Source organism: Chaetura pelagica, unplaced genomic scaffold (genome assembly GCF_000747805.2).
Source record: "Chaetura pelagica isolate M959 unplaced genomic scaffold, ChaPel_1.0 scaffold109, whole genome shotgun sequence".
NCBI classification, from domain to species: Eukaryota; Metazoa; Chordata; class Aves; order Apodiformes; family Apodidae; genus Chaetura; species Chaetura pelagica.
Window position 1 is genome coordinate 6,648,976 of NW_009970725.1, and position 23,930 is coordinate 6,672,905.

General features: G+C 37.8%; 1 protein-coding gene across 1 annotated transcript in view; it reads left to right on the forward strand.

The window, feature by feature from the left end:
- Nucleotides 1–23,930, forward strand: part of CDH2 (cadherin 2, type 1, N-cadherin (neuronal)) — a 106,733-nt gene that overhangs the window by 59,562 nt on the left and 23,241 nt on the right. The window contains exons 3-11 of the mRNA XM_010006901.1: nucleotides 7,789–8,015; nucleotides 9,825–9,971; nucleotides 10,972–11,127; nucleotides 12,829–12,973; nucleotides 14,019–14,191; nucleotides 18,617–18,754; nucleotides 19,110–19,295; nucleotides 21,561–21,817; nucleotides 23,402–23,544. Coding sequence (XP_010005203.1) covers nucleotides 7,789–8,015; nucleotides 9,825–9,971; nucleotides 10,972–11,127; nucleotides 12,829–12,973; nucleotides 14,019–14,191; nucleotides 18,617–18,754; nucleotides 19,110–19,295; nucleotides 21,561–21,817; nucleotides 23,402–23,544 — 1,572 coding nt within the window. The remainder of the gene's footprint in view (nucleotides 1–7,788; nucleotides 8,016–9,824; nucleotides 9,972–10,971; nucleotides 11,128–12,828; nucleotides 12,974–14,018; nucleotides 14,192–18,616; nucleotides 18,755–19,109; nucleotides 19,296–21,560; nucleotides 21,818–23,401; nucleotides 23,545–23,930) is intronic.

Genomic DNA, 23,930 nt, shown 5'->3' on the forward strand with positions numbered 1-23,930 from the left:
GCTTATCTTGTTTTTTACTAGATATTTAAGTCATTACGGTAACAATAAAACTGCCCTTTAATTGCTGCACCATAATTGTAGGTATTTCTTTCTTCCACTGCTTAAGGTCACACAAAAATGAATAGAGGTAAAAATAGGTTTGTGTTAAGTGCCTGAATTTTGAAACCATTTTCTGCTAGCTATCTGCAGAGACAGTACTTTCCCTTTAGTCTCTTGGTTTGACTGTTCAGTAGATATATTTTTTAATTACTAAATTGGATTTTAGCAGGTGTAGTCAGTTGATGCATTATGGGTATAAGAGATTAGTGTTTAATCCTTCTTTTTATTACTGTGTAGAATGGTATACTTGGGGAAAGTATTAAAGGTGCATTGCGTACTCCAGAGTACAGAAATGACATTTATTACTAAGTTTTCTTTCAGCTCGAATCATTTAGAAAAAAAGTTGGTGCAGAACTCTGCAGGGGCCTTTAGGCTCAGCTGTAGTGAAACTCTCTTAATACAGAGTGGATGAAAATGGAAAGAAACCTTTTTGTGTTTTAAAACAAATGCAGTTGTCGAAATAACAAGTAGTTCCCCTTCTCGAAGATGCTTATTCTCTTTTTCTGCATTTCATTTTTTGCTAAAATAAAGACAAAAGGGGTGTCAAAGCGCAGAAGATCTTTGTGTCAGTGAGTGGTAGAGGCAAGGACTGAAAAGGATCAGTGAATTGGATATAATTTGGACTCTGTTTGAGATACCAGTCCTGTGTTTTGCTGATGGCTGGTATTCCCGTTCTGAAAAGCTGCAGAGGCATTTCTATCGAATAGAAAGAACATTATCCCCATTTTCATTCTGGCATGCCTGTTACGACTTTGTTCTGTAAACAAAGAGGATTATGGGAACGGGAAACTAGATGGCATTTTATAAAAGAACTGTGAGTCTTTCACTGTGAATGCACGAATCGGACGGTCTGGTGATAGCTACCTGTGAAAGAAAACACTTTAAAAACAGAATGAAGTGTGGGAGTTACTAGGGTTTATGAGGAGGCAGGCCTCTCATTTAGAAGAGAGTATGTGCATGGCTTTAATATTTCCCATTTGCACCCTGCAACAAAACATATGAAAAGAAAACAAAACTTATAACGCAGTTGTACAAATTAAGAATTCATAACATAAGTGGCAGAAACACAGAAAGGGAGTCCTCTGTCCACTGATCTGGTGCAGTACAGACTGCCCGACTGGTTTGAAACTGTTATTTTAGGAAACATGAGTATTTGTCTGTATAGAACTAGCAGTCTGGGGACTGGGGCAGAAAAGAGAATTGCATTGAATGAACATCATTTGCAGTAACCAGCACAAATTATTGCTACCAGTATATCATACACCTTTATAGTTTTTCTGCAGTAGATTACTCACTTGGCATCTTAATTCCACAGAGCAAAGTTATATATTAGTACGAGGTTTTACTTAATGCCTGCTGCAGATCATCCTGGAACCACTTGCAGTTAATGAAATCGGTGTACAGTATGAATTAAACTATAACTCTTGCAAATCACTTTTCCTTTTAATTATTATTTTCCTAACTGAATAGACAAATTATTAAGCAAACAGCACAGAATGGAAATGTGGAGAGCTAAGCTTCTATGAGTCATATCATAAAACACTGAAAGAGCTGGTAAATAGCTTGAATGTAAACGCAGTTTTATCTCAGTTGAAACTTTTTGGTGTGCCTTTTTTTCTCTTCTTGTGAGCTTGACAGCCTGGCTCTCACTTGGACCCAGGTTATAAAGCTTGTGAAGTCAAGTGAAAATAGGAATTAGAAGCAAATGGTCCTTTTGGGTCCTTGCTAAGTGGCAAGACTCCAGTTGGTTTTGTGTGACCCACTGACACAGGTGGGCTTCTACTCAGCATGGGCTGGGGTGGCAGAATGCATGGCTTAGCACAAAGACAGAGGTTTTCAAAAGCAATTACTGAATTAGGAGGCTTGCCTTTCAGAAAGTGGTTAGCAGCTGCCTTTTTACAGCCAGGCTTGTCTTTCAAAGTGTCGTAGGTTGGTTGCTCTAGAGATGCTCAAAATGGAGTAGCGCTTTGAGATTTTTCTGGTTGCTTTGGAGTATGGGATAAACTATAGTGCATAAATACTAAAGTAGAAAAGATTAGAAAAAACCTGAAGAACCTATTAGAAACAACACTGTTGTATTGAAGTATCTCTAAAGGATATAAGGGCAAATTGAATTATATAAGTAGGAAAATGCCATTGTCTAAAATAACCCAATTATATGCCATATTTCTTTTGTATCAGCAATTTCTGTAGCTAATTCTCTCAGTTTACAGGTGAGAATAAGACGTTTCCATGGGTGCTGTAGACCACCCATGTATCAAAAAAGTTAGACCAGCTAAAAACATTATTTAAGACTCGCTTCAAAAGTGCTGCTGGTGATGGAAGAGGCAAGTTAAAATGTAGTTCAGTTCTTTGTGTTTATTAACAATCCACCATGATGTTAAAATCCCACTTCTCTTGAAGGCTGTCTATAATTGTAGTAAAGGATGTCTCATGGGCATTTCACATGCCACTCCAACAAGCCATGAACTGAAATTTGAGCATGTGCAGACTGTTAGTAGGACTAGCAGATCACCTTACACATACAGAAGCAATCAGTCTGAATAAATGACTAATTTATAAAGTAATGAATATTTTTAATGTGTTTTAGTGTCGTTTTCTCCAGTTTCTCACTCTGAAAAGTAGGAAGACTTGTTAAATACAGAGTGTTCTTGGAGAAGGCAGCATCCAGATATTAAGTATTCAGATAGCTAGACAGTTCAAGCAGACTGTTTCCATATAATTTCTCATTCTGTCAAAGGTAAAAGTGGTGTCTAGCAGGTAGTTGTAAGTAAGCTGCTTTCTTATTCTGTTTATTTTATCTGCTGCAGAGTGATCCTGAGTGGATTAAATATACCTGGGTTTTCCATTTTATGATACACACTCTTCACTGCATTGCTGGAGCACATACACTGTTAGCACTTGGAATTTGTTGCAATTTCCATAATGTCCTCTAAGTGATTCTTAGCCTTGAGGGTGATGCTTAGGCATTGAGAATAGAATTCAAGAGGAGTAATACTGTTCTAGCTAGTCTACAGAAGGAAATTATCTTTTGTTTGTTTGTATGCATGTGGATGTTACCTAGAAGTGAATTGAATACGTTCAAAGTGCAGAAATCCAGATGGCAAACTCAATGCAACTGTCCAGGGAGCAAAACGAGTAATGAAAATTCTGTATTAACAGTCTATATTGTACACTAATATTGCCATGAAGACTTGGTGTTAATAATACAGCCCATTATTATACTTCTGTGCTCAGTCCTTGGGTCAAGTAATTGTGGTGTTTGCTTAAGAAAAAAAAAAAAGCAGAAACACCTTGTCAAAGAGTACAAACCAACATGAGTATCTTAAAAAGGGTTTTTTATTGTCTTGAGTAATGATTCTAGGTAATTGAAGACTACTAGTAAGGTACATGAGGTTAGACATGTGTTTTATAGATACTATAAATAATTTACCATGTTAAACCGGAGTATGTATGGTATAGCTCTCTAGTGCACTTTAAATGAATTTGCATGTTTAGTTATTAACATTTTGTACACTACACGTGTATACATACGTTGTGATTACTTCCATGCAAGAGTGTTAACTTGAAAGCTTACTTTAATAGCACAGAGCTGCAGATTTTCATTTTAGAACATTGTAGTCACAGGGGTTCTAATAGATTACGCTTGTCTTGGTTTAAGGACAAGAAAATACTCCTAAATGAGGATATTGGTGATCTTTTTCTTAGGGTCTAATGTTTAACAGTAATCATATGCCAATGCTAAATACAATTTTTCTTGTTCAAAGACCCCTTTTTTGTAAATCCTTGTGCACTGCCTTGTTTTGAGCATGTGAACTAATTGCATTTACTCCCATGCATCAAAGCTGGTATGAGTATTATCATTCTGATACAACCAAAGGTATTATCTTTAAAACCAAAATAGCTGTATTTCAGATTATGATTGAATACTTCCTAGAACTTTCAAAATATATACTTGGAAATCTTTTAAACAGAAGATGCAGAAGATACTCAAGAGAAATATTTAAAAATTGGCAAGTTGTTACAGATTGTGAGATACTCATAACTGATCATTTATGTGGAGACTTATTAAAAAAACAGCAAATTAAGATAATTGCTTACTCTTTCTGTTGCATAAAGTTACTAGATGCTGTATAGTATATCTGGTTAACTCTTCATAAAATGAAAATAATCCATATGATGGATCTGTCAACAGAAAATTAGTTGTGGAAAGCATGCTTCCTTCCCTTGTGGTTGTTAGAAAGAACATGGCTGGTAAAATGAGCCTCCGTTCTCAGTGAAAAAAAATAAAATATATTCCCATCTCATTTTTGCAAAAATCTTTGCCTAAAAACCTACAGTCAGAAATAACTCTCTGTTCATACCAGTTGAACACTGAAAAATGAAGTAAAGGGATCTAAATCGAATTTACAAGACTGATAGCCATGCAGTTGGGGGGAGAGTAGCTACTGCACAACCTGTACTCTGTCACAGTAATTTAATTATGGATGGTTATACTTGAGTCTAATTTGTTAATGTGTGCTGCTTGCAAAGGGAGAATAATTTGCACAAAGCATTGACAATTTTATACATTTTTACCAGGATACTGTCAAAGGAAAGGGATTTTCATTGAATTTCATAATATACAGTCGCCTGGAGGAGGAATATCAATGAAGTGGCTAGCAGGGTGATTTTTCTGAAACATTTTTGGCTACTGGAGTCTATAGAAGATGGGGAAAAGAAGTGCTTTTCTTTATGAATTTTAATATGTAAAAAATGAATGTTATGTTATTGTGCAGTAATTGAGAAATAAAGTTTCATAAAATACCATTGTGATATCCTAGTCTTTTGAACCATAATGACTGTACTATTCATTTGAAATTTCACCTTTTTGAAAAACGGTAATATCAAAGTTTAGTTCAATATTCATTCTCTTTTCCACTCCCTACTTCTCATGAGTAAGTCTGAGAAGAGCCAGAGATGAATCTGGCTTGTTCTTCGTCCTTTAAAAAAGCTCTTCTAAAGAGCAGATTTAGAGAGCACTGTAGATGAGATGAGAGGTCAGCAGAGGCTGGGATTATGTTCCTGGCTTTTTTTTTTTCCTTAGTCTCCTAATGTGAGCTGTTTGTAACTGACAGTTTTGTTTGTGAACAGAGATGATGCTTGGAGGAGGCCCAGCTTTCTCGATGTCTGGGCTATGGGTGGTCTGTGCCAATGAACCCAAGCACAAGCAGCACTGTTTGTAGTTCAGTCATTAAGTCCTTAAATCATTAGATGTAGTGACTTTGAGTAAACTTCTCTCAGACACCTCTTTATTTTTGTGCTAAACAATGCAATATCCAATGATAGCACAAGGGGCAATGGGGGCAAGCTGGAGTGTAGGAGGTTCCACATAAACATGAGGAAAACCTTTTTCACTGTGAGGGTGACAGAACTCTGGAACAGGCTGCCCAGAGAGGCTGTGGAGTCTCCTTCTCTGTAGGCATTCAAAACATGCCTGGCCATGTTCCTGTGTAACCTACTGTGGGGGATTCTGCTGTTGCAGGGCATTTGGAGTAGATGATCTTTCGAGGTCCCTTCCAACCCCTAACATTATGTGAATACAGAATGTCCATCTCGGAAGTTGGAACATCAGAATTACAGAATTAGGACTGTGGTAATGATTTCCGAGCATTGGTACAGTTGGTTTAACTAGTAGTTTTATATCCTTGGATTAGAACTGCGCGTTTCCTCAGTTGATTATTGTGTTTCAGGATACCATGATGATAAAGCTGACTCAAGCCACGAGTATCGGTGTTGAAAAGAGTGGGAGATCACTGGGATGAGTGGGAAACATACGGGAGCCAGACCTTCTGCCTGTCCATTTTTTACTCCTATGTGAACAGCAAATCAGAAGTTCTGTTTACCTTCCCCAAATCCTGCAGGCCTGTAGTCTGTAGATCCATAGGAAAGGAAGTCAGGTGTACTTTGTGGAGCAGGTAAGATGGACTTGAGGAGCAATGAGGGTTGCCTAGGAAGTAATATCCATGAAAACTTAAGAGGCTGAGTATTGATTAGCATATCGGTGAAGCAGTCTCACGGCTAACAAGAAGATCTGAGGCAACATATAGAAGGAGGACCACAGGAGCCCTAGCAGTAAGGCTGCAGCCTTTTATGCAGGCAGATTTGTTCTTCCTGGGTTCAGTGCTTTGTGGGTCATGGCTTGCTCTTCTTGGGGTGAGGCTGATATTTCATGGAGGGAGACCTTCAAATTCTGCAAGCCATCTGGAAAGAGCTGTTTTCTTTGCCTAGCTCAGCAAGATCAGTATTAACAAGGTTGATGTTTTATCATTTATTTTGAGGAGTGCTGTCCTTTGTCTCATTTTCGTATGATGAACCCTTTCAAAGAAGTATTTTGTACAGTCTTTTCTGTCAGGAGCGGGCAAATGGGACAATCCAGATAACGGAAAGTGTGCAGTTAGGAAACAAATTTTATATGTCATAGGAACATCAGCACAGTCCTTGAAGGATACAAAAAGATATGATTCTTCTTCTCAATACCTTCCTGGAAACAGTGCATTACAGAAGGAAGCATATGATGCATGACATTTAGCAGTGATTTTTCTTGAGAAAGGGACCTTTAGGTTTTGAAGCCAAGTAGTTTGTGCATGGTTTAGCACAATATAAAAAGCCCAATAACTGAAATGAGGCATAAAGCCTCATTTCATCTTCATCTTCACTATGTGCATTTCAGCACAACTTTCATAATGATGTTTTGCACTTCTATTGCCCATACAATCAAAATACTTCATAATGCTTTGGAAACATCAAAGAACAATAATTGGTTATAAAAGCACACTTCCATTTTTTACCTACTACTATCTGCAGTAACCCAGAAGGTAAGTGGTAGTGAAAGCAACTGGATAAAGAAAGCAACCTGTTATTTCTGTTTTGCTCACTTCACATCATTATCTATACAACCAGTTTTACTGACTTTGCATTCCAATCTACCTCTTTCAGACAGGACAACAGGAAGGAGGGAGGGAGGAAAGGGTAACTCATAAGCAGATGGATTTTTATTTATTTTTAATTGTAAGCTAAGTCTTGAACTTAAGTTTTCTCTGTGAGGTAAGTATTTATTGCTGCCCCTGTCTTCTAGATAAGGGATGAGGAAAATAAGGCCCAAAGCTCATAAGTGACCTACTTAAGATGACACAGATGAATCACAGGCTGAGCTGGGTACAGAATCTCTTAATGGACTTTTGGGTTTTCTACTTTACTCCCATTGGCAGAGAAGGCACTGGAAGCATGGTTGTGTTTGCAGTTATGGTTGCAGTGTAATTAAATTTGTTGAGGGTTTTTGATTGACTGGACTGGATCTTTTATGTGAGGCTTGAGGTGCAAATCTCTGGAGCCTTTGCACTGGAAGAAGACCAGAATGGCATAGGACATAGAGGGAAATGGCTTTCTCGTGGGGGAGAGGAGGCAGGCATCATTGGGACAACAGTGTAGCTGGAGTTAAAGCCTTACCTTTGCCTAGCAGCGTGCAGAAGGTTAACGCTGTTATGTGGACTGACCCCTAGAAGTCTCATAATTGCATGTGATAGTAGCAGCGACAAGTTATGTCCTTCTGCTTTTGCATATTTGTTCTTAATGCATTTTATGTTACACTGAGTTCAAGTGGGCTGCTTTTTCATTTGTTGTTCTTCATTTTCTGTGTGTGTTTTACAGTGAGGTTTCAAAGCTGTGATGGAAACAAAAAAATACACTTTGGAAGCAGTGAGCCAGAAGATTTCAGAGTAGGTGAAGATGGTGTGGTCTATGCAGAAAGAAGCTTTGAACTTTCAGCAGAGCCCACAGAGTTCATTGTGTCTGCTCAAGACAAGGAAACCCAGGAAGAATGGCAAATGAGAGTGCAGCTAACCCCTGAACCAGCCTTCCCGCGGGCTTCAGAAAAGGTAAAACAACAACTAAACACAGCCTGTATAAATATATTTCCACAGACAAGCCTAAAACCAAGAATTTGATTCTGTCATCTACCTCTCCATGAAGCATTTTATTAATGGACAACTAGTGCATGCAAAGCTGGAGCCTCAGGAGGAATGTTTTTATAGCCTATTTTGTTAAGGCATGGAAAGGTATGCCTGTTTAAGTATATAGGATTCATTTACGTTTGATCTTTTTGTTTGTATAGTTTGAGATTTATACCTGAATTTAAGTTGGACACAGTAATTTCTTTATTTTAAATTGCTTGAAAGTATTACAGTATTTATTCAAGCAGTTAAATATAACCACAAAATAAATAAATTTGTGCTAGAATGCATCAGTCACATTTATTAGATGGGAGCTGTAAATTTACAGCAGTAGTAGGAAAGCATTTCTGGCAGGGAATATTGGCTTTGTCTTGTCCTTTCATAATCAAATGGAAATTGTAAATTATTCATGATTTCAGCACTACTTGGTAAGGAAGATAGTCTCCCTCTGCTGGAAGCTGCCATAGGATAAACCACGTACTATAAGAAAAATCAAACCTAGCAATATACAAATAACAATGCATTTTGTTTAGGAAAACAGTGTTAGGTCTGCTGCCTTCCTCTGTTCTATTTCTTGATGCCTGCTGCTTCTTACCTTCTCTTACAAAGTGCTTAGTTTACAAATAAAGGACAAAATTCACCCATAGATTAATTTACCTGGAATAGATACAAACTGAAGATTTAAGCATCATGCCAAATACACAATGTGCTTATGCAAGATATTTTTCCTGACAACACACTGGAAACAAAAGCTGTGCAATCCACAGTTTTTTGTTTGCTTACTTGATGATAGTTTTAAATCTTCTAAGGCATGTTTTAACAAAGGAAATATCATTTTGCCTGTAAAAGTCTAGTAAAAGAGCAGGTGCATAGCTATGCCAGGGCATGGTCTATTCTTCCAAAGATGTAGTTCGAGTATCATTGCCATCAGCAGAATGTAGAATGATGGAATCTGGTCTTCAGTTGGGCATCTGTTTTTACTCTGTGATACATCTGATTAGATTTTTATTTTTTTTTAAGTTTTTCTCTTAAAAGATTGGAAAAAGTTTTTGTCACCCTGTCTTTGCCCATAAGCAAGCTAACATGGCTATATATGTCCTGGCATCCAAAGGTTGAAATGAGTGCAGATACAGAAGGGAATAGGAAGGGAATGTTGACACCCAGCAGAGATTAATGCCCAGTGTGTAAAGTGGGTCATCTACTGCATCCATCATGGCTGACATAGGTTTAAAATAATTACAGCATTAATTCTTTGGGATTTAATAGGGTCATAAATATTTGAGACATTCCTTACCAGTATGCATTAAACTTCTCTTGGAACTCAAATTATATTTTAGCACACTCAGATCTAAATTTAATGTACAGTAGCACATTACCTGAACTGAAGTCCTGGATAATGAGAAATACATAAAGGCATATTATTAAATTCTGCAAAATATTAACTACTTCTCAGAAAGTGCAGAATAGTTTACACAGTAGTGCTATGTTACAAATGCTTTATAATTCCATTTTTTCTTCAACTTATATAAGGAAAAAGGAAAAGGAGTTCTTAAAATTTGGCAGTGCAGTTATAAATACTACTTTTTATTTTCATACTGCAAATAAAACAGTTCTATGAACACAGAGAAAAGGCAGCCTTTCAGTCAATTATGTAATTGTTCTTAGTTACTTTATACTTTCTACTAGTCATTCTCCCTCTAACATGTGCTTAATTTTGTCTTGTACCTGGGAAAGGACCAAAAGAAAATTGAAGACATCATATTTCCATGGCAACAATACAAGCACAGCAGCCCTCTGAAGAGGCAGAAGAGAGACTGGGTTATTCCTCCAATCAACCTACCAGAAAATTCCAGAGGACCTTTTCCTCAGGAATTAGTTAGGGTAAGGAAGTTAATAGAAATGTGGTTTCAGTGTCCCTCAGAGAGCTCTTGAAGAGATTCTGTGTGAAGGATGCCTTGTTCATAGTCCAAACATTTATCACAGTCATTCAGGACTGGTTTATATTGCTGCCTCGGTGCATACTGGGCTGGGCTGCATTTATTAGTTTTTTTTAAGTTGTCTTCGTACTCCTGTACTGGTGGAAGGTGACCTTGGTTTAGTTGGTAAATGCTGTGATGACTTCCTTAAATGGTTAAGGAGGATCTCTGCTGGTTCAGCAGTACTCTTAGCTGCTTCATAGGATCTTGCAGCACAGACATGACCATTGCCAGAGACCCAGCACAAGAGAGAACTTCCAACTTTATTCCTGGTTGTTCACTATCAACTTCTACAAGGATTTATTGGAACTTGGCAGAGCGTTTCCCCAAGTTGATAGGATAGAGTTTTGCTCTGCTTTGTTGATACACATGCTGGTGATTCACCTACTCCTCACAGATGCACCGCCCTTCAATTTTTTCCTTAGAAGATGAGACCAAAGTTCATTCTTTAAACAAAAAAGGCCAGTTTCTAAAGGTCTACTGCCAGAAACAGAAGAGAGTCTGAAGCTTTGGTCTGGGAAGCTACTGGGTTGGGGGACGATGACAAACAACTATTTATTTCTCATGTAATTTTATTATAGTACATTTTTTCTCTAGAATATAAGCTATTCTATTGAAGATAAGAAGACTTACTTATTTTGGTTTAATACAATTTATCCTACTATGCAAAATACGCAGGGATATTTTTAGGTTCCTGAAAATTCATTGACCAGGTTTCTGACAAAAGAGTACAACTGAAAATGTCAAGCTTTTCACTGAGTTTGTACCATTTCCAGAATAATTACTTTTAAAATTACAGCTTAAAGGTGGGGGAATAAAAAGTAGCTGCTGCTTGTGTCAGCAGCAGAGTCCCATCCACTGGTTGGTTGTACCCAACGTGAACATTATCTCTCTGTGACCCACAGATTAGGTCTGATCGTGATAAAAGCCTCTCGCTACGGTACAGTGTGACGGGCCCAGGAGCTGACCAACCTCCAACAGGCATCTTCATCATCAACCCCATCTCAGGACAGCTGTCTGTGACAAAGCCTTTAGACCGGGAACAGATTGCTTCTTTTCATGTAAGAATTTAATTTACCATAAATCAGATTATCAAGTTGAAGATTAACATCTGCTTAAAACATGACTTGAGCAGCCAGCATTTAGCGTTCTTTGATAGACGATTTGAAGAGTTTGTAGCATATTCATATTTATTGTACTGATTAAGGCTAACTCTTACTATGTTTAAGCAGCTTAAATACATTAACATATATAAACAGTGATTAAATGTATTTAGATAAAGTAATTTTAAAAGATTGAAATATGGATACTCTGGCTTATATTTCAAATAGAGACCACTGATCACAGTCTTCACTGTATTGTATATTTTTCAAAAGTTTGCTTTAATTCATCAACTTAAATTAGGATGTGACTGGTATGAGAATTGCAGCAGCTGTGATTTGAGAAATGGATGGGAAGAATAACCTACCAATTTTCATTTTCAGGGGCAAATCTAAGCATTTTAATGGAATTGTAAATTAGGGCTGTCAGCTTATGAAAATTATATTCTTTGCTCTAAAGAAATTGACATAGTAGACGATAGAGTTCAGTACTGGTGGAAATGAAAGGTTTGAAGGAAGGGGGGAGACCAGACTATGACCTAAAGTTGTTTCTGCTTTTGAGAGACCATGATGAAATCATTAACAGAAGTCACTTAGCTCTTAAGAGAAAGTTTCCAGCATGTTGTGGATTAAAACGTTTCTTGCCTCGTGTGTTCTGCTGCTGAACAAAGGACACAGCAGGAGGCATCTGGGGGAAAGGGAGGAGAATGGCTCTCAAGAGCACAACTGCTCCAGCCTTCATAAGACTTTTACTGAGAATTTGGCATTGGCAATTCAAGATTTACTGACTTAGGCATTTACATTTATATGAGTAATTTCGAGAATTATGAGTTAATAATGCCCTTTTACTTCTTTCATGTAAAGTTTGTAGCCAGTAGATATGTGTATAGATACAAAATGGGCTTTAGCAAGACTGCTATAGGAAAGTTGCTCTTTTGCCTAGCAGTTGTCAGGTTCTGGCCTGGATACATATTCAGAAAGTACTGTGTCATTTTTTTTTCTGTCCAATTTCAGATGATTTAGGTAAACCTGGCTGTCAAAGGTAGTTACTCAGTCCTTTTTGACAATCAGGACATTAAATTTAAGGGTCTCAGTATCTTTGAAACTCAGTCCATAAACTTGAGCTTAATTTTAGCCTGGAATTCCAGTGTGTTTACTGACAATGATTTATCACAAACCTTACCTTGATGCTCTAGGTAACACAAATCTGTACGCTTTTCCTATGCATTCATGCCTATTCAATATCCATAATATCAGTAAAGAATGTTTGAAAGTTACGCCAGTGTTCATTCCCTGTGGATTATTAATAAGTTGTTATCTGTTTAATATAAATCTGCATATTTCTAGAGTCTGTTTTCTAATGGTTATTATTAAAACCAGATTTATGTATGACAGTAGACATTGGTATTAATCAAAATTGCATGATTCAAAATAATTTTCAGCAAATCAGAGTTGTAAGTCTGCAACTTGGAATAGTTGACAAGTCTGAACTGCAGTTCCATTAGCAACCTGAAAACTCAAATGGTCGATAGGAGGGAGCAGTGGTAGATAACAAAATATACTGAGCTAAAAATGTCTGGCCTGAAAGTTCCTATTACCATTAGTGTACCTGTTTGTGCCTGTATGTTGTGCAAATTCTAATATTTGTAATTATTTTTGCAGCTGAGAGCACATGCAGTGGATGTAAATGGAAACCAAGTGGAAAATCCTATTGACATAGTTATTAATGTCATAGATATGAATGACAATAGACCTGAATTCTTACACCAGGTTTGGAATGGGACGGTCCCTGAAGGATCAAAGCCAGGTAATACTTGGGATTTCGAAGTGTGTGTAGGAGAAAGGCATGCAATAACATTTTGAAGATGATGAAGGGGATGCTTTCTGACCTTGTAATGCTTTCAAAAGTGTCATAAGTGTGATGAGCACGATCCCAGATACTGTCTCATTATTTCATCTTCTTTTTAATTCACTACTTAGCATACTAAAAATAAAGTATTGTATACATAAACTAAACCAGAGAAGTCTTTAAGAATATGACTTCTAGGTTCCTGTTTTTGAAAGTCCTATTGATAGTGTCACAGTTCTTACAGTTATGTTCACATTAGCCATTGACATTGATTTAGATGACAGCTCAGGGTATAAGAGACCTCTGGAATACCAGCACATCCAGTTCTTGTTCTGAATCTCAGAGGATTTGTAGATCCTGGGATTTGAAACCGGTTTCATTTGAATTCTTGAGAAAACCCTAAATGTTGTTCATATCTCATTAAAATTCTAATCTGTTCAGGCTAAAGTTTGTACTATGGCTGAAGCCACTTTCTTAATTTGTCAGTAGTTGAAAATTATTTTTTTAGAAAGGTTAGCACTAGAAATGTATTTTCTCACTTTGCAGTGTTGAATTAGCTTTTCAGATGGAAAGAACATACGCCTCAAAGACCTTTGGAAGAATATTATTTACACTGATTTTCAATCACTATCAGTATGTGCGCCAATTCTGAAAATTAATTATATTTCCTTTGGCCCAATTAATAACATTTTTATCTAAACTTGAGGAGCTCTGTTGCTACAGAAATGTTATTTATGGCAGAATTGTAGGATTTCATTGTTTATGGAGCTTCTTCAGTTATAAGCAAATCTGATATTTTATAAACACAAAGTATTTTTATCTCCTTTTTTGTATTTTAATTACTCTGTTGGTAAGTCTTGTGTTTAACCAGTTTGTTTTAAGTAAGAGAAGGAATGTGCAGAGTTGACCAAAAGAAATACGTGCTTTGACTATAACGTGTAAGTGATCTTGTGTAATCTGAGTAAACTGTTTATATAACATCAATTATTTATCCTGCTGCTAGGAACCTACGTGATGACGGTTACTGCCATTGATGCTGATGATCCCAATGCACAGAATGGGATGCTGAGATACAGAATCTTGTCACAGACTCCGAGCAGCCCCTCTCCAAACATGTTTACAATCAACAACGAGACTGGTGACATTATCACCGTAGCAGCCGGGCTTGACAGAGAGGTATGGCAGGTTTTAATCCCATAGGCTGGGTTGTACTTAGTATTGTGGAGAAGCATTCACTTTTGCTAGTAACTTATAAATACTTCTCGCTATCCCTAGTCTGAACCCTGGAAGAGAGGATATTAGTATGGGGATAAAAACTGGACCCACATGTTCTGTATATGTAGTCGCTTGGTTCCATGGGGTTGTGGAAAGAATCTTGTCTCAAAAGCCTGTTTGCTTTTAAGGAACAGGTAAATACTAAAGCAGAGCGATGCAGATAAGGACCTCAGGTGCTTGGCATGGGTGCTGAGATGGGAGATGTTTCTCAGCCCCAGCCCTTTCCTCTTGCTGAGCTCCATAGGCAAAGAATACAAGTAAAATGGTGCTGGCTATGTTTTATTTATTCTGGAAATTCCAGGGGAGCTTCTGTCCTCCCTCAGTCCTCTTCCTTGCTCTTGACAGAGAGATGGTAAATATTTGAAATCTTCTGGGTGCTGTTTTGCTACATTGGCAGTAATTCCCTGATCTGAATTTTGCTCTTTAAAATAAATCAGGAAAAGTATTACTGCTTTTAAAATTTGAAAAGCACTTTTCTAAGAAATAAATGAGTCAGTATTAGAAACTGCATAGATGTCTCAAGGCCTGGACACACATTCAAAAACTTGAAAAAAAAAAAAAAATTCTGACAATAATTACCTGCTACATGCTGGGCAAGTCCTCTTCTGTCTAGAGTCAGTTCTTCACTGTGCCCACCACCAGAGGAGGAAGGTTCCAGATCCTCTGCTCTGGTTCACCCATCTGTGAGGTGGGAATAAAAATATTTCCCTCCCAGCTTCAGACCTGTCAAATGGACTAACTATGCTTCTAAACCACTTGAAAACTTCAGAAGAGATAAGCGCTACTTTATAAACAAACTATAAAATACAAACAAATCTTATTTCAACACATATTGTTTCAACTTCTGTTTTACTAACCTCATTTTAGCTTGTTAAATCTGAAAGTTTTTTTAAACTGGATTTTCTCGTCAGCTTTTAGCTGTTTGCTTATACTTATTTAAAATGGAGAACAGAAGCACTTTCTGATGCTCTGGGTTGGCTGTTAATATTCTGATGTATTTAAGTTTGAAAGGAGCAGTCAGAAGATTTGAAAAGCTAAAGAGATTGTTAGATATTACAATTAATCTTTAAAGTTTTATTAACATTCATTCTATTCATGTTGGTGTAACAGAGGATGGATTTGAGGAAAGGAAAACCCTGAACTTTACAGTATTGCACTGTTAAATGAATGAGTGGCTTTGCCCTTGTTTTTAAAATCCCTGTATTATCTTTGACAAGTGAACATTCAGAAGGACATAGTGATAACTCTTGAGTTCTATTACTTAGTGACTAGGTGTACCAGAGTTATTTAACTTGAAAGAAACCAGCTGTCTGTGGAGCTCAGACCCTTGCATTAACAGTTTGAAAATCTTTGTCATTTGCCATCAGTTTTCTTGATGGATCTACTGTACTGGTACCCAAATGAGTATTTATAAACATTTCTTGCACATGTTGAATATTAATGATTAGTGTTAAATCATTCAAATATTAAATTAGACTAATATGAGATAAAATGGTTTCCTTCCCCAGCCATTGCTCTGCTTCTTTCATTTCCTGAGTAATTTTGTGGAAGTCAATTAAATTAAAATGAACAGATATGTACTGAGCAGGTCTTCTGACAGTGGGCTGAGGAATGCCTTGTCCAGGAACCTGGACAGCCATGGAGCTGCCCATTTCTGCCATTGTGCCCTTTTCTCTATGTCTTGACTTTCTTTGTAAAGCTCTAATTAGACTAAGAAAATACTAGACACAATTTTAAATTATATGACCCATTATTTAGGGGAGCATAAGTCTTGTACACGTTAAAAAAAAAGAAAAAAAAAAAAAAAAAAAAAAAAGATTGGTTCCTCAGCATTCCTCATCTGCTAGTATTTTAGATAAGCACGAACAATCCATTATCTGTGCTCACATGCACAGGAGGAATGTTGCTTAGGTAGGGAACTCCACTATAGGCAGAAGAAATCTTTTCACTTGCTGTCAAAAAAGATGCTCTTTCATGAAATCCAGCTGTTCTCATTTATTCTGCTATTGCTGTGGAATTCACTTCAGCATTAAAACATTTGCCTTGCTGCTGGAGGTGCTGAGGAAGTCAGACAGGGTACTTAAATTTACACACTCACATTCCTGCCTCACGTGAGGCTAATTCAGTGAAGTGCTCTTTTTATTTGGCCCGTGTTGAAGTGGAAAGATGTGACCTGATGAGGTCTGTGTTCTTTCTTGAAACTGCCAGTACGTTTTCAGGTTTGTTGCTGCAGTGTCTCTGTGCAGGCTGCTGACACGTGCTTCATAGCTTATTCCTGGCTGCTTCTCAAACCACAGTAAAAAGAGGAGACCCACTACCCCCAGTTTCCCCATGCTTGGAAAGTTGTGTGCTTGTTCATTTCTGAAATTTAATTCCCAGCAGTTGATCCTTCTGTATGTAACTCCTGGAAAAGGTGAAAATCAAAAAAAAAAACACATATAGGCTGTCTTTCGGGGTACTTTTTGGGGCAGTTTATAGGGTGCTGCTTCTTTTGGAATGAAAAAGAAGATTGTATGGTATTTGAGTCTCCGTGTAATCATAATGGAGTTTCCTTAATGAAATTTACTTCTTGGGATCAATGTGTTAAGACCCAGGTGAATCAGAAGCACCTGCTGCTTCAATAATGTAGAATCATCTGGCTGCAAGATTTACTTCAATACTGCTCTAGATTTTATTGCTTCACAATAAGTATTTATTTTTTTTTTTCCTGGATGAAAGTTGTAAAAGTATTCATTTCCTCGTGACTGCTTCACTTGTTGGTATCATAGAAGTAACCTTTAGGATGTTTATTTAAGCCTTTTGAAGGTCACTCTGCAAGTATATTTCCCAAGCTAGAATTCATATACATATTTTTACATTATTAAAAATACATATTTTGGTATCAGTAATATTAATCTTGTTTTTTTAAAAGGATTATTATGCAGTAAAACACATTAGGAGTGAGTTGTAAGGATTCCTTTGTGAAAGAGGACATGATCATAAATTATCCTCAGTGGGAGATAAAAGTTCATAAAGCCATATTCTTAAAAACTTTTTTAGATTTAATGGTTCGTATTTGTTGCTTGGAAGAGTGCATAACCATCAAGTCTCTGCCATAGTGATTGGCCAAAACGTGAAAGAAAGACAGATATAATCAGTGGAATTGACCGTGGTTACCTATCATACTGATACCCCTACTCCCTTTTTGCAAACAGTTTCCATTAGGAGTCATCTGTTACATACTCTAGTCTTTAAGTAGTGGGAGAAAATAAGGTACCGAGTGGAAAAAATAATCCACTTTAAGTATTTTTGGTTTGCCTGAAGGGTTGTTGGGGTTTTTTGGGGGGAGCACTAGTTAACCCTTCATGGAAGCGATGTTTGGAAGTGCTTCTTGTGTTAGCACATCGTTGCTTTGGAAGCGACTGAATGAGAACACGCAGCTCTCTCTGAACTGGGGAACTGGGTAAAGGAAAAAAAAATCAGGCACAGTGTTTTCATGTCACAGTAGAAACCCGTACATGAGTTAAAAACCAATTTCTCACCACCTCTACACACACACAAAAAAAAACAAAAAAAAAAAACAAACAAAAAAAACACACCACAAGTGTGGTGAGACAAACCACAAAAAACCCCAAACCCAACACACAGAGAACTACTTATTTTTTTATTATTATTTATTTCCCTTAGCACAGCCGTGTCGAGCCCGTTTCACACCCCGCGCCCGTTCGCGGCCGCTCCCCTTCCGCCGGGGTGTTTAACGTGTATGGCGAGAGCCTGCCCGGTTGTTCCCTCCCCCTCGCTCCCAGTGCCCTTAAGTCGTCCCCCTTAGCCCTGACATCTCCAGTTTCCATAGCGATTGCAAGAAGCTGCAGGAGCGGTTTTATACTTGGGCTGGGCTAAAAAAAACTCTTGGCCGTTGTGGCCGTTTGGCTACCAAAGTACCCTTGGCTCAGTTCTGAAATGCTTTTGAGGACTTGCCCTGTTCTAATATAAGCTGCGCACCTCATTTTTTTCCTCATGTGAAAAGCGTTGCCATCACAGTATCTGTGATAATAGCATTAACTGTATAAATAAAGTAGGTTTGATTTTGAGGGAAGGAAGCAGGCAGCCTGGCCTCATCTCAGGGATATGTGAAGAAAATCAAGCAGTTGTTCAGTACAGCCAGATGCAGCTTGGTGCAGTATTCCTGTGGCAGAAACTTTGCTTCTCTCATTTTGGGTGATGCTAACTAGAATAAACAGTATGATAGGCTCCATTACTTAGCAAAGTGCAATTTTGGAAACATCTGCTGTCCTACAGTAATGTTAGTTTGGATAAAACTTACGTTGATGTCATTTTGTGTTTTAGAAAGTACAACAATATACATTAATAATTCAAGCTACGGACATGGAAGGAAACCCAACATATGGTCTTTCAAACACAGCAGCTGCTGTCATCACTGTGACAGATGTCAATGACAATCCTCCGGAGTTCACCGCCATGACTGTACGTACAGGGTGGGAGTAGCTGAATATGTGCATGTTTATAACCCTTCCCCGCTTTTCTCATTATATTCACAGACGGTAAATATTTATTACTTATTAAATAATGTACTGGCAGGCAGGATTGAAGCATGTGCAGAATATATATCCCTTAGATAGGGTATTCTGCTTAGACTAAATGGCAAAAGCTGACAAGGGAAACAAACCATCGGTTTTCTGGGTGGTCTCAGGTAAACTTCATTAGACAAATTGAGCTCCAGTGAAAAGAGATGTGCTCCCAAACGTTGGTGAATGTTTGGCATGGCATGGTTCTTGCATGCTTCTGGAGCCAACGTAAAATCCTTTCTTGGCTTTTGCAGTTCTATGGGGAAGTACCAGAAAACAGGGTAGATGTGATTGTAGCAAATCTAACGGTAACGGACAAAGATCAGCCTCACACGCCGGCGTGGAATGCAATGTACCGGATGACCGGAGGAGACCCGACAGGTCGATTTACCATCCTGACCGATCCCAATAGCAACGATGGGCTGGTGACTGTTGTGAAGGTAAGAGATGCTTGTGCTTCAGAGAATTAAAAAGAGATGGAGTAAGTGGAAGAACACTGAGGTGGGGTGGGAAATGTGAGCTCTCAAGGCCAGCATGAGTCTGGGAAGTATAATGGATGGGCACCGTCTGTGTTGTGGAAGTAAGCCACTGCCTCTTGGAGCATTTCCCTGCTTATGCGATCAGTAGTATTCCAACCAGTCAGTTCCAAAAATCAGGCTAGGTTGATGAAAGTGACAGCTTTTGAAGCTTTATTTGCCAAAATATAGGAATTAGTATGTGCAAAAATATTTTCTTATAATTGTTGCTAGTGTAAAGGAACAACTTCCTACCTCCTGGCCTCCATTACTAGACACACTTGTTGTCTGTGGGTTTTATCTTAACATGTTCCCATTAAAGAACAGATACAGGCAGTCAAGGCATAATCAGAGAGGAAAAAGTGATAGGTAGGAGGCTACTTCTACAACACGCTTTTAAAGACTGGCTATTTTTAAAACCACATTTAAATACCTTTTATGGAATAACTTGTCTATCTTCATTCTCTAGCCAACACAGCTCTGTGTTGAGGGGTGACGTATTTCAAGTGATAATAACAATCTGGTTCTATAATTAAACTCTCCAGGCAGTAGCCACCTTTCCTCATGGCCCACTGATAAGTGTCTCATCTCTTGAGTTTTGGCCTGTTCTTGTTTTGGCTGATCCACTTACCGAGTTAAGTGTGAGTTGCCAATGTTCCCATTTGGAAATTAAAACATTCACTTTTTAAAATTCTTTTCAGCTTTTTTTTTTTTTTTTTTAATGTTCTTAGTATCTAGGTGAGAAAAAGATAAAATTTTTGTACAGCTATAGTGGTAATTCACACTAGGGTTTTTTTTAAGAACTGTCTGTTTTATAATTGCACTTCCCCAGAGGTAGCAATAGTTATTGCAGTCTTCCAGCAAGAATTATGTCTCTGCTTTGTAATTAGACACATAAGCATCTTTCTCAGATCTAGGAATGATATCAAACTAGAAATGTGTAGAAAAGTGAATTTAAAAAATGCACAGATTAAACTAAAGCTTTATAGAAGAGAAGCAAGACTAAGATTCCAGAACTCTAACCTGTTTGATATAGCTCTGCTCACTTACAGATTTTTTTTTATCAAGTTCTATCACCTTTTACTGCTGTAATATCTCAGTGTTTTGCTACATCTGACCTGGTTTAATAACAGAGTAGCAACATGTAGGCATCTTATTGGAAAAGGAACTTATTCCTATAAAAGAAAATAAATGACAAGCCTATTTAGAAGGAGGCCAGCCACACCATCTGAAATCAGAGGCTCTTAAGCAGCATAGGAGGATCAGCCTGAGGTGATAAATGGCAGTTCTGCAGTCTAGCAAGCAGCACACCTTTAAGCACCCAGACATGGGAAGAAGTGGAGCCCTGCCCACAGTTTTTATTGGCAATGCAGTGATTTGATCTGTTGGCCTGTAATGAAGATTGGATTGTTTCTTGTCACTAACACCATGATGTCTCATGCCAAATGCCCCTGTGTGGTACAGGGTTCCTTCAAGTCTAGAATCAGTGTGAGTAGTACAGTGCGCAGTACTGAGGTGAATCACATCTCGGGGAATGCCTAACCCCTATGCAGTATGACAAAGGAACTCTAGCATCAGACTTTTTTTATTCATCCTTAAATTGAACTTTTGGCTCAGTGAGGAAGTCCCCAAATTGAAGACTGTCTAGACTATGAAGACGGAAACTGTAGGTATACCAGAAGTGGAATTAGCTGGGATTATGAAGAGTCTTTCTAGTGAAAGATTAAGGGTATGGGAATTGCTATCTATGGGGTTAGGTGTATGGTCATGATCCTGTTTGAAGTAAATCTTGGTCCTCATAACAGAGAGAGGCAGGTTGCACTCCCAAGGAGAGTTCCTCAGAAGGCACATCTGGTTACTTGCCTGCCTGAACTAAACATGGGATTTTTGACGTTTTCTGATGAAACTGCTTCTTTCCTCACTTACCTATAATGGCAGTACCAGAGTAAGTTAAATCTAAGAATGACACGGTTTCTGCTGTTCTGTCTTCAAAACTCTGCTGCTTTTATGCAAAACCTCAACCCAGACTCATGTTGAGCTGTTATATTGTGTTCTCTTTAGGCTCTGTGCTCATTTTTGAGAAAAGCAGTACAAGTAATATTAAAAAATGTGCTTTAAAGCAAACATGTTATTGTGTGTCCATCACTATAGTGGGTAAACGTTAACACTTTCTGCTTTCGCTTTTCCCAGCCCATTGACTTTGAGACCAACAGGATGTTCGTACTTACTGTAGCTGCGGAAAATCAAGTGCCTTTGGCTAAGGGGATTCAGCATCCTCCTCAGTCAACAGCAACTGTGTCCATTACTGTCATTGATGTGAATGAGAGCCCATATTTTGTTCCAAATCCTAAGCTTATACGTCAAGAAGAAGGGCTGCTTGCTGGTAGCATGTTGACAACTTTCACGGCTCAGGACCCAGATCGTTACATGCAGCAAACATCTCTGAGGTCTGAAGAAACATTTTGCAGTTATTTAACAGTTGGAATGCAATATCTATGTTACAGAGTGGATAGGAAACAAAGAAACTGCATATGAAATAAGTGCATTTACCATAGCACACAGATATACCAATACCTCCTGTAGCTTTTGTGCAGCACTCTCTCTAAAGGGATTTTTGGCTATAGAGGGGACCTGATCAGCATACATAGATTTGTAAACTGAGTCATCTTTTAATGTTAAGTCTCACTTCATCAGGGTAGAATCAAGTTATACACCAGTGTTAAACCCGACAGATTCATTCAGAGCAGACCCATACTTGTGTGAAGATAATTTGCAGTTTTAAGTTTAAACTGAAAGAGGGCAGATTTATGTTAGACATTAGGAAGAAATTTTTCACTATGAGTGTGGTGAGACACTGGAACAGGTTGCACAGAAAAGTTGTGGATGCTGCCTCCATGGAAGTGTTCAAGGCTAGACTTGGTGGGGTTTGGAGCAGCTTGGTCTAGTGGGAGGTGTCTCTGCCTATGGCAGGGGTGTTGGACTAGATGATCTTGAAGTTCCCTTCCAACCCAAACCATTCCGTGATTCTATGAAATTAACAATTTTGACACAGCAGCAAAACTATGTTAGATTGCTTACCAAGTCTTAAAGGGTTGTCTTCTCATGTAATCTCCAGCAATGCAAAGTGCTGTTATTATTCATCTGTGAAGTCTTGTACTAATAGATATAATTTGTCTAAGCGAAATGAGAATAGGGAAGAGGAGAAAGCAAGCTTTCACCATACCTCGTTTAAACTATGGCAGACTGCCAAGCTTAAGCACAGTGACTAGCCTTGGGTTAGGGCTCAGGTTCCTAGCTTATCCAACAGCTTTTTAAGCTCGTTTGAAGGAAACTCCAAAACTTACTTTCCAAAATCAAAGTTCTTAAATTTTTTTTTTTTCTTAATTTTGGTTAGTAGTTCCTGATATTTTCCTCATTTCTGGACATAACCATCATAGACATTAAGGATATATGCATTTTTAATGACCTAAGATAGCTTGTGCTTGATTAATGCAAAGGGCAAATTTATTAGATAGAAGGATGATTTTGAAAGACACTGCTCTAATTAAGATGAGAAGCATGCAGTAAGACCACAACCACTAAAAATATGAACTTTAAGTGGTACTGAAAGTGCTAGAATCATGCAAGTTAGTGCTACTTTAACACTCTATCTGTTGTTACCTCCCTCTCCTGCTCTCAGTGATCTTGGTATGATAAAAGTTAGTAGGAACAGCTCCATTAGGTATAGAACAAGCAGGAGAGATCCTTAATGAACTATATTAATTGAGTTTATATAGTTTGCAGTAGCTGTGTGATTTACTCCACTTATGTGATAACTTACATGAGAAAGCACTTAAAGCATGTAAATGTAGAACTGTTTTTAAGAAGATTTTAATAATTTAAGCGACAAGTCTTACTAAATGTAAATTTGTATAATATTGTTGCCAAATTCCAAAAATGTATTCAGAATACAAATTAAAATACTAATATTGTCTTTGTTATTGATATTTATGTTGGCAGATAAGTAACACATCTTGTGATCAAATACACAGGTACTCAAAACTTTCAGATCCTGCAAACTGGCTGAAAATTGACCCTGTCAATGGACAAATTACTACTACAGCTGTTTTGGACAGAGAGTCAATATATGTGCAAAACAATATATATAATGCAACTTTTCTTGCTTCTGATAATGGTTTGTATCAATATTGTATATATTTTCAAAAAGCTTTCTTCTGTGTGGTTGAATGGCATTCAGTTTTACTGGGGCAAAAAAAAAATACATGGTTATAATACATCCAGTCAGAAGTTTGTGCTGTTATTAAACTTTGTATATTTCCCAGATACTCAGGAAATGGGCCAAAAACCAGTTCTGTGAGTTTGGTGAAAGACTCTGACTTAGTTACAGTAGTCAAGTTTACAGAAAACTGAAGAAATATGCTCAGGAGGTGCAGTAGGCTGAGTGAGTGCATAACGTGAGTGGACTTTACAGGGAGTAAAATACTCAGGGAGTGGTGTTGTATTCTTCCACATTCAGACTACATCAGTGCAGAGGAAAAAAATGTTTTTTTCATTGTCAGG